The following is a 10994-nucleotide window of genomic DNA, read 5'->3' as shown; positions in this document are numbered from 1 at the left end:
ACACTGACCGCATCCCAATTAAACGAGGCCTAGAGATCATTATTGACCTCCTGCCCACCCCCTCTTCCACTTTTCTTTTCTTCCTGTGTCCTCTCCTCCCCTCCCTGTGCCGCACGGTAGGCCTGAATAGAAGCGCGGCGCGCTGGAGCTGTGCGCTCAGTCGCACGCACACACACACACACACACACACACACACACACATTTGGAGGGAAGCGTCCCCACGCTGTGTCACTGAAAACCCTCACAGTCTGCGCTGTCAATCAAACGCCGATCCGCCCGTATGCCGAACGTAAGGTATGACATCACCTCGCGGGGACCACCGCTCGCCGTCGCCGGAGAGGTTCGCCAACTCGATGCTGTTTACAAGACGCACAGCGAAAGAATAAAGAGGAGATCTTCAAACAGGCAGCGCTAAACGAGCGCAGATTTCTCGACGCCGCTTCCAGCATCTGCTTTGAGTTAGAGACGCAGCCGAGCCAGCGAGACGCGGAGCGAAATAAGAGCGCTCTGTTTACTCTGGTGAAACAACTGTCACTTTGAGCGTCCCACGAGCGAAAATGCAGAAATATTCATATCGCACATACTTTTACTTGACATTTACAGAACGCTTGTTTAATGCTCTCTCTCTTTTAAATAGCCCGATGTTCTCAAAACGTTGGCACGGAAGCATTATTTATGCGTTAATCGAACATTTTGTCATAAAACGTTTAGTTAGACTCTTTTTGATGTTACTAGTTGCTTCGGAACGTTTGGAGAACGTTTAAAAGTCACGTTCCAGTCATTTAGCGGAACGTTGCTCTAACGTTTCAGAGAACATTCCGGGTTTTTTTTTCCTATAAATGCATGGGAATATAATCTATCTATAGTTCTAAGAACTTATCTAACATTTTGGCAAGGTTCTTGTTTTCTCCCAGTAACGTCATTAGAACTTCCACTCGTTCCGATCTTTAATATTATTATTAAAAAGTTGTAGTTAATTTGTGAAACATTATCCAAAATTTTCATCATCCAATATTTTTTTTAACGTTACCGCATGTTTAAGAGCATTCAGAGAACATCACAAGTAATGCTAACGTTCACAAAACCAACAAGTAACATTCTGACAATGTTTTTATAACGTAACGGGAACGTTAGCAAAACGTTCTTGGAGCATATTTTGTTCCCTGCCTGTATAGATGCTCATCTAAGCATCTGCTAGTTTTATTTTAAATCTTAAATGTTAAATAGCCGAAGTCAGTGCCAGCAGACATCAGAGATAGCCATTAAAACGGATGCGATTCAGGCATGCGCATTGTTTTTAACCGGTTCAGTGGACCTCGTTTAGGCTACGTTGTTTGTAACGCTTTAATAACAACGTGTGTAATCAGGTCATTCCTTACAGCCTACAACATTAGATATGCATAACATTAATATGTGATTAAGCATGAAGCAAAGCGTCAGTGTGACTGAACGTGAGCTGGCGGCGTGTGCTCGCGCGCGCGCTCTAGCGGTCAAAATGCGACGCGGCACCGGCAGCTGAACCGCAGAACCACAGAACCGCAGCCAGACAGTCTGCCACCGATCCACAGACTGCTGGGGCCCTGCTTTACATGCCTCACACTCCTCATGTCATGAAGCCCACAGCTCACAGAGGGATATCCCTCCAGCCTCTGCAATCCACCACAGACAGCTTGAGAACACAGAGAGAGAGAGAGAGAGAGAGAGACGCTTAAAATAACACGCTCGTTAATGACATTAACAAATATTAGTGCGTGTTTTGTGCACCGCCGAGTAGCGGAAGATTTTGCACAGCCCGTACGTTTTGCACGCGCGGTTACATTTGGGTCGCAAAGGTCTCTTTCGGAGATCACCTGTGCGCGTCACATCGGGCCGCACATCGAGCTCGAGCTCTGGCACCGTGAGAGGCGACACGTCTCTATATGTGGCCCGTTTAAACACTTAATTGCGGCCGTTTATTTGGTGACCCCGAGGGTTCACGCGCGTTGGTTCCTGCCAGTGGCAAGAGCAAAGGTCGAAGCCGAATCCACAAACCTCCACACAAACCAGAGGCGCTTTAATGGACCAATTATTGGATTCCTAAGCACTTCACTTTGTTTTTCTTTTTCCTTGGGAAAAGTGATGTTGCCTGTGTGTTTGCGTGTGCGTGCGTGCGTGGCTCGGCTCATGTCAGACTGCTAAAAAAACTGCTTTATTGGGGGAAAGAAAAGCATTCAAATGATTATTCATTAAAAATGCACAATACGCATCACGCGCCAACGTGCGCAAAAGCCCCCAGATGACTGATGCATCCAGAAAAGAGTGTAATTTGAATGCGGTATGAATGAATTATAAGGTTTCCACTTGAACATTATTTATGCAAGACGATGTAACCGTTCATAATAGGTGGGTGAGTGTCACGGAATGTGCAAGATATGGAAAAACCCAAATGTGTGTTTTCTGCTTGCTGTTCTGTAGCAGACTGTGATAAATCTAGAGCTGTTGTGGTGGGATGTGTGTGTGTCGGGAGGGGGGTCTCATTGTGTGTGTGTGTGTGTGTGTGTGTGAGAGAGAGAGAGAGTGTGTGTGTTCTGCTGTCAGTCAGACTGAGAGTTCTTGGTGAGCTGGGTGCGCACACACACACTCGCGCGCGCTCACGGAGCGGCGGGGGGAGGAGGGAAGGGGTGGGGATATTTAACTTGGGAAAGAGAGAAGTTCTCCTCCAGACGCGCTCATTCTCCTCTGTCCCAGATCAGGACCAGGCGAGTTTTTTCGGACGGCTCCGCGGAGGAGGATTTCTGACACAGCGGGGATATGAACGCACCGCGGCTGGAGGACGCGCGGCAGGCTTTCGCGGGAACGCTTGCGTAGAGGAGCCCGATTTTTTGGTTTTTATCCCGGACTGATCCCGAGCATGTTCTAGGCGCGTTTGAGGCTCCGATCGCGGAGATCTGCGAGGTCCGTGGAGAGACTGAGCGGCTCTCGCCCCGGTTCAGCAGCGCCGGTTCGGCGGGACGCGCTGGAGCCTGTGCGCTCAGAGAGAGAGGAGTGCGTAAAAATAACATTGGCTAAGACGCGCTCCATTCCGCGGGCGCGCTGACATTTCAAACGCCAGTTTGGGTGTTTGACAGAATCCGAGCAGGCTGCCATCCCATCCTATCCCGTTGCCATGGTGACCCGCCGAAAAGTCCGATGAGGATACGGTTTTGCAGCGCACTTGGCACGCCTCACCTGAGCGAGTATCCCTGAAAAACAGGCAGCCCATGTCCCATGTCATTCCGGGCCACGCGGCCGTCTATTAAAAGATCTCGCTATTTATGCGCGGGTGTGTGAGGGCGCAGTGAGGGCCAACTCCACTCCGCAGACAGACAGAAGACGAGTCATGGGCAGCATCGCCCGCGCGTTGCCGCCGCCGCTGTTGCTGCTCCTGCTCCTGTGCGCGCAAGGCGCCGCGGCCCAGCACTTTCTGCGCCTGAGGCCCTCGCCCAGCGAGCATCTGCCGGTCCCCGACCTCAAAGAGATCCCCGATCCGGAGCAGGACCCGCACGAGCAGGACCTCTCGGAGAAGACGCTGCGCAAGAAGATAGGCAGCAACTTCGACCCCAGCTTCATGTCCATCCACCTGCCCACGCAGCTGAATGCCAGCGCGCCGCCGGAGCTGCCGCGCCTGCCCATGCCCGCCGACCTTAAGAAGCTCAACCTGACGGAGACGCCCTACGGCAGGCGCGTCAAGGTGGGGAAGAAGGCGCGGCGGAAGTTCCTGCAGTGGCTGTGGATGTACACGCACTGTCCGGTGCTGTACACCTGGAAGGACCTGGGCGCGCGCTTCTGGCCGCGCTACATCAAGGAGGGCAACTGCTTCAGCGAGCGCTCCTGCTCCTTCCCGGAGGGCATGTCCTGCAAGCCGGTCAAGTCGGTGACCAAGACCCTCCTGCGGTGGTACTGCCAGGGCTTCCTGCGGCAGAAGTTCTGCACGTGGATATTGGTGCAGTACCCCATCATCTCCGAGTGCAAGTGCTCCTGCTGAGCAGAGAGAGAGAGAGAGAGAGAGAGAGAGAGAGAGAGAGAGAGAGAGAGAGAGAGAGGGAATGATTGCACTGTTTACCCACGGATAGAGACGTGTGGCGCCACATAGCGAATCTATTTTTTTATACATATATATATATAGCTTTTTAATTCAAAATATATGACGGCATATGTACATATTTAAGTGAGAAGACGAAGAAGAAGAAGAAGAAGAAGAATGCAGCTATTTTTTTTGTTTTGTTTTGTTAAAGGATCAGGACCATATTCTCACGAGGAGCACTTCGGCTCGTGGTTATTTTTATGAAATTATTGCCGAGACGCAAGAGAGAAGTTCACTTTCCTCATTCGAACTCTATTTATAGAGACTGAAGAACACTATGCCTAGAGGTTTTGTACAAATATTAATATCAATAATGATGATGATGATGATGATGATGATGATTTTTAAAGAAAAGGGCTGGGCTGAAAGTTATACACGTGAACTCAGCTTTTTTTTTCTCTTTTGGAAATCATATAGTATTTTAGTAAAAAAAAAATGTGTACGTTTTATTTATTGTTTTAACGGTTGTGAGTATAGATAAAGAGAAGAGAATAGAATATACCAGAAATTCTACTTGAAAAAGTTCTAAAAATGAATTTAAGAGAATATTAATATTAATAATAATAATGATAAACATGTCCGTGTAAATGCAATGGTTTTAGCAATAAAATCTGTTCAACTTGGACTCAAGGATCCGAGAAGTATGTCGGACGTTCTTGGTTTCTTCAGGTTAAGAAGGCTTGAATGATGCCTGTGTCGCAGAATGAATGCAGATGCGTGCGTGCTGAACATTTTGTGCTCTTTCTGAATGAGATCCGGGCCCTTCTGCGTGCTCGTGCTGTGCAAACACTCCACGGGGAGCGCTTGGAAACGTCGTGCGTAAAAGCGCGCCGATGTTAACACAGCTCTAAAATATGATGCAGCCATTTTCAAACACTGTCATTGGTGAAATAGAGCAGGGAGAGCCAGCAGCTCCTGGCGTACTCCTTCTGGAAAGGGGAAAGGGAAGGGGGGGAGAGAGAGAGAGAGAGAAAAAAAAAGTCTGAGAGACAGAAATCTGAGCCCGATTCTTGTCCAAAAGTCTCGGCGTGAGAAACACTGCAACCCTCTACAATGCCTGTGAACTGATGCTGACGGTACCAGACTGTTAATTAGTCAGCAGACACGCGAGAGATGCGAGGCTCGTAAAAACGCGGTCGAACGCTCGCGGCGGGGCGAAAGCGCGCGCGCGCGCACCCCCGCGTGTTATTGCCGAGGTTATTGTGACAGATACACACTGCTGGTGCTGTGTTTTGGCGCGGGGCCGGGGCGGTTGTCAGCTCTGTTTCTTGATGATGTCTAGGGCTTTTCGGAGGAGGCTGGGAGTATGTGTGTGTGTGTGTGTGTGTGTGCGTGCGTGTGTGTGTGACGCGCCGGCGCCACTCGGCCGCGCACTCTGGCGAGCGCAGAATAGATTGAACAGTAACCCTTTCAGCCTGTGTGTGTGAAAGCCAATCCCCGACAAACTAGCCCTCAAAACACACAGCCGTCAGACTGGCGGAGCACTTCAGCCTTCCGCGAGGGGGGGCGTATTCATCATTAAAAATATGACCCAAGCTGGAGTGAATCAGGGAGTTCTTTGAGACCGAAGTTAAACACAATGTTTTCTGTCCTTGGCAGAGGCCAGTGAGATACCGAATGTAGTAAACGCTCCAATTTGCAGTGCGCATGGAGACTGCGCTCGGAAAAACAAAAGCAAAACAGCTCACTTATCGGGATGAGTTACAGCTCGCGAGACGAACCGAGGGAGAAGTTTAATAATCGATCATCTGCGGCGGTTGCGGGCCTCGTGTAGGGGCTTTTGATGTGATTTGTCGTGTGTGTGTGAGTGTGTGTGTGTGGGAGACGCTTCCATTAGTCTTGTGGGTGACATTCATACTGTGCCTGTTGGACCACCAACAGTTGCCTTAACTCATGATGTGTGCGTGTGTGTGTGTGTGTGGTTACTACACTCTGTGTGACTCAAAGTTTATGCATGTGTTCGAGTCCCAATCCCAAAATCTGCTTCTGTTTAATCGCCGCTCGCGAGTTCGAGAGGTGCTCGTCATTATTCGCTCCTAAGAAAACGCGGCGCGCGCGTCACGTGGTGGGGATCTTTCCTTCCGCGTCCGTCCGAGAGAGGCTTTAAAAAAAAGGTAAGATGTCCATCCAGCTCGGATAAGAGCCCTATCGAAGCGAGCCGGATAACCCGACAGGAGTCGCATAAAGCGAGTGTCGTTAATTGCAATGAAAGATGCGCGAACACGTGCTGGTTAAAACGAGTTGCTGCGACGCTCTCGGATAAAAAAAAGGTACAAAAGTTCTGAGGTAGTGGCTTTTTTTACTAATATGTAACAATTACGTACTTGTAGGTACACACATGTACATCTAAAACGCACTCTTGAGAGGTAAATAAGGTACAAAGGTGTGCTTTTTGATCACTTTTGGACCTTTTATTCCGAGAGTGACACCTGCCTTGAAGAGCAGCCGCTGAATACCACCAGGTGTTGCAGCTACAGGTGAAACTCTGTCAAAGCCGTATTCCCTTGTAGATGACTGACTCTGAAGGCTCTGAAGTCACGAAACGGTTGAGAGGTGATGCTCGGTGATGCTCTCCGTGTGAGGACCGGTCCGTCGGGAGGAGGAGAGGTCAGGAAGACACTCTTTCCGCGGCGCCACAGGGGCGTGGATATAATAAAGCACTTTTAAAAAGTAAAAATAAAGAAATTGCTGTCACTGCTGATCAATGTCACGAGTCCTGAAGTAAGAGCTAAGACATTTGTAATGTTGCGAAAGTTCATATTTCAATTAAACGCTGTATGTAAGTCTTCAAATAATCGTGATATGTTACGGTTTCCATAAATGAATAAAACGCTGACGTCTGAAGGATCACGTGACACCGATGGCGTAGTGATGCTGAAGATGCATGCATAAATTATATTTTACAGTATAGTCACATTAGTTATTTTTACATTTCTACTTTTTTTTTTTCGAATAAATGCATCTCCCAAAAGTGACCACCGTGTGCTCTAAGGCAGTTGTGCCTGGACGCTCATTTCTCTGGCACTAATTATGGCACATGCATCTTAAAATGATCGCCTCTAACGTCTTAAAAATACGAGAAAACGAGTTCCTTGTTTTTGTAAAGCACCATCTCTTCTGATCCCCTTTGACGCGACTACATTTGCAGGAAACTCCACTTCCCAGAATTCCACGCGCGTCCGGGTCTCCAAGGCGACCGGAATAATTGAGCGCTTGTCGACCGTCCACGCGTGTGACTCAAACCTCCCCTAAACGATTAAAACGTTTAATCTGCTGTCGATTTAAGAGGTTTATTGGTTGTCATAGCGGCCGTCTATTTTCTTCACGGGTCATTAAGAATACCTATCTATCGGTATAATCACGTCAGTTTGTATTTTCTTTGTTTTTTAGCCTATGCAATTATGTTTCTTTCTCTCTCGTAATTAGATTTTATGCACGCATGAATCATATTCTGCCGTATGAAGAAAACATTTAACAGACTGCACTGCCCCCTATTGACTAAAACATGCCATGATAAATAACGAAAACATTTAACAGACTGTTGTATATAAACACTGCCAGACCAAAATATTGACTAAAACATGCCATGATAAAATAACTTTAATCTGAACGTAATTCACTGTTTTCATCAATATAGGTCAAAAATGAAACAGACCTGGAAAAATATGGTATAAATATTATTGTAACTACAAAAACCTCTTGAGACAGGTATTTTGGCCTTTGGTGATTAAAAGATGCAATGCTGCAACTAAAATTTGGACATAAATTAACATGTCCCTTAGGTGCATAATATTAAGATAAAAGGAATGTAAACAGTTGTATATAAACAAATTACATGCATGTATACCTGCTTTTTAGTTAAAGTTAAAAAAAAGTGTAATGAGCTTCACATCGCTTTAAACAAATTATTATATTGAGTTCATATGCTCATAAATTAATACATCATTTATGAAATTAAAATGAGGTTCCTCGCACGTTTGATTTATTTTCCAGTTGTTTTCATTTCCACACTTTAATTAAGCGTCTGCTAAATTATTTTCAGCACGGGTTTATAATGAAATCATGAATCATTTAAACACTATTTCTATAAATGTCTATATTTTGACAAGTTAACAGTTCAAAAACAAAGAGATAATGTTTAACGTAGCTCGTGTCTATAGCGGGGCATATTGTCACAGTCGAAACTGATTAAACAAGATATGTTTTTTAAATACATATTATAATACGAGCACATATTAATTAAAGTAAAAAATGTGACAAGGTATTCTACGTCACATCTATATTTTATTTTTATTGTTTCAACCATTGTACAATAAGGTTTTATTGTAATTAATGAATTATTAAAAAAAATTCTGCTAATATATGTTAAGAAATTTTAGGTTTATGATGATAAATGAATGCTATATATATTCATAAGGATATTTTACACTAATATATTTTTGATTATTAAAATGACAAATAGCATTAGAGAGGTTTATCTTCAACATTAGAGGATATTTTATTAATATATATATATATATATATATATATATATATATATATATATATATATGTATATGAGTAAATGAGTAGATTATATATATATATATACACACACACACACACACACACATATATATATATATATATATATATATATATATATATATATATATATATATATATATATATATATATATATAATCTACTCATTTAATTAGATAACATTTTTGCTGTATGGTTAACTATGCAACAATGTTTTAAAATGATCAATAATTTAGTTAGAAGAACAGAATTCATACAAATCCTCCTTTACGACTCCAGGTGTCTGAAAGCAGCACACGAGCCTCTGTAACTCCCAAACCCCAAATACACCCCTTGAGACAACCAGCCCCGGCCTCCTCTGTAATTCACTCGTACGTCGCCCCGCTCTGGTGTTAGATCGGCGGGTTCCCCTCCCGCGGAGACGATCAAAGGTTCAGCGGCGCGAGCGCGCGCGCGGGGGCCTCGAGGACGCGTAAGCGCGCAAAGCGGACGGCAGGCGGCGCGCTCGGCTCGCTCACAGAGAGGGGTTTCCAGAGAGGCAAGACCGGACGGATCCCGCTCCCGAAAGCTTCGCGGGCATGTGTGAATGTGCGGAGGAGGTCTCTTTTATTTCTTGACCCCTCGCGCACTGCGACGCACTCATCGGCGTAAAACGGTGCCGTAAATACCACAAGAATGTTGAGCGGCTTACACGGGCCTGAGAAACCCCCTCACACGTGCATGCACCCGTTCATTGAGAAATGGCTTTATTTCACGGCGCATTGTGGAAAATGCTTGTATTTTGCGGTTTTTGTGGCGCTACCAGTCCCACCAAAACCGGCTCCACTAATCTGTTACCTATAAAGCTCTTCTAGCCATTTATTGTGGTGCGGCAAGAAAACCTGAGGGAGTTTTCCCACACGGACATCAATGCTACCTTACGAGAAAAACACCAGCAAATCAAGTCCAACGCAAAGTAATTGAATATGAAGTCAATTCCACAGATGCTTAGTGGGCCTGGGTTTATCCCGGGCCTCTCCGAGACGTCAGCCTCCTGCTCTGAAGCCGCTTCAGTGGGGTTTTGGCCGTATGTTTGGGTTTAAAGGCGACTCGTCCTTTCCCCCAGCCTTTTTTGTTGTTGTCGTTGTTTTTCACTTCCAACCATTTTTTTCTTCTTCCTTCAAGAGTTTTCCAACGAAAGCGAGGTGCTTTGCTGTAAGAGTAACGCGAGCTTTCTTGAATCCTTTTCTAAACTGTTGAGTCTCTCACGTTCAGGCAAAAAAATAAAAATGAGGCCTTATAATGCAATGCCAGATTTATAACAATGTGAATATTTCTCCTCATAAAGCTTGTGTGTTTGTAGATAGATAGATAGATAGATAAATATTAAATGCATGTAAATTGTGTATTTCGTCGCTTCAAATAACTGTCAAAACAATCGATCCATCAACGGAACGACGCATGTACTATATATCTATATAAATATTAAAAACCTATAGTGGTTTGAAGGACTGCTTGTGTAGATTTAACTCAGATGCATCACAATAATTATTAGCAGATCCACGAAAACCAATGATTTTTGGAAGGCATTGATCTTCTAATGGCGTGTCATTTCCTGGAGCCACGCATTTGAATATATAGAAATAAAAAAGATGCGAATGATGACAGTTTGGGTCTGTTCCCCATTCAAAGCCATTAAATGACTTCAAGAATGACTCTTTTATGAAGCTTTAAGGCGCTTCTTTGGGGGGATGGATGGGATGCGAATCGTCGTTTGCCTTCCACTCAAGAAGGAGCGAGTGTGATTGGTTCACAGTCACCTCTGTCATGAAGGAGTTCCCGTGAGCGTCTCGGTGTCCCTCACCACGTTTCCTCCCGCTCAGACGCTCGGTTCTGGAGGCCACGCCGTCCTGGGCAGGATCACAGCGACGCTCTGGTGCGCTTTGAGGTGCACCTACTGTTTTGGAAAACGCATTTTTCAAGGAACACTGTTTCGGAGGACGTTCTCGTGGCGAGCGCTTCATGGCTCAAATGCACGAGATGGAGCGAACGGTTCTGAAACCCGAAGAGGAGTCCACACAGAGATTCGTGTTCAATCAAAGCTGTTAATTCATTAGCTATTTTGGATGCGTGGTTTTCCGTGATGCAACACGATGAAAGATTCGTTTTGATAAACAACTTACCAACGAGTTGGGTTCCCAGTTCATGAAAGCCACTGATGAAGTACTTCGGTCACGTGATGTTGGGAGACGTTCAACGCCGGATGAGCGCGTTTCGTCAAGCGTTTAGCATCAGTTCTGGAATTCCGCGAGGCATCCCGGTTTGCCACTCGGGCGTTGAGGGATGATTATAATAATTGATCTGTTTAGGACACACACACACAGACACC

The 10994-nt window shown here is 45.5% G+C and overlaps 1 protein-coding gene and 3 gene segments (V, D, J or C); 3 read left to right on the top strand and 1 right to left on the bottom strand.

Moving 5' to 3' along the window:
- LOC122329698 overlaps positions 1-10994 on the top strand; it is a 610329-nt gene that overhangs the window by 366584 nt on the left and 232751 nt on the right.
- LOC122329697 overlaps positions 1-10994 on the top strand; it is a 601685-nt gene that overhangs the window by 364166 nt on the left and 226525 nt on the right.
- The window catches only part of LOC122329696, a 603783-nt gene that overhangs the window by 368782 nt on the left and 224007 nt on the right, over positions 1-10994 (bottom strand).
- nog2 (noggin 2) lies at positions 2677-4740 on the top strand. The gene has a single exon (XM_043226165.1). The coding sequence runs from the start codon at positions 3359-3361 to the stop codon at positions 4001-4003; it is 645 nt and encodes a 214-aa protein (XP_043082100.1). The 5' UTR covers positions 2677-3358; the 3' UTR covers positions 4004-4740.

Source organism: Puntigrus tetrazona, chromosome 24, assembly GCF_018831695.1.
Source record: "Puntigrus tetrazona isolate hp1 chromosome 24, ASM1883169v1, whole genome shotgun sequence".
Lineage (NCBI taxonomy): Eukaryota > Metazoa > Chordata > Actinopteri > Cypriniformes > Cyprinidae > Puntigrus > Puntigrus tetrazona.
This window is presented reverse-complemented; position numbering and strand designations above follow the sequence as displayed.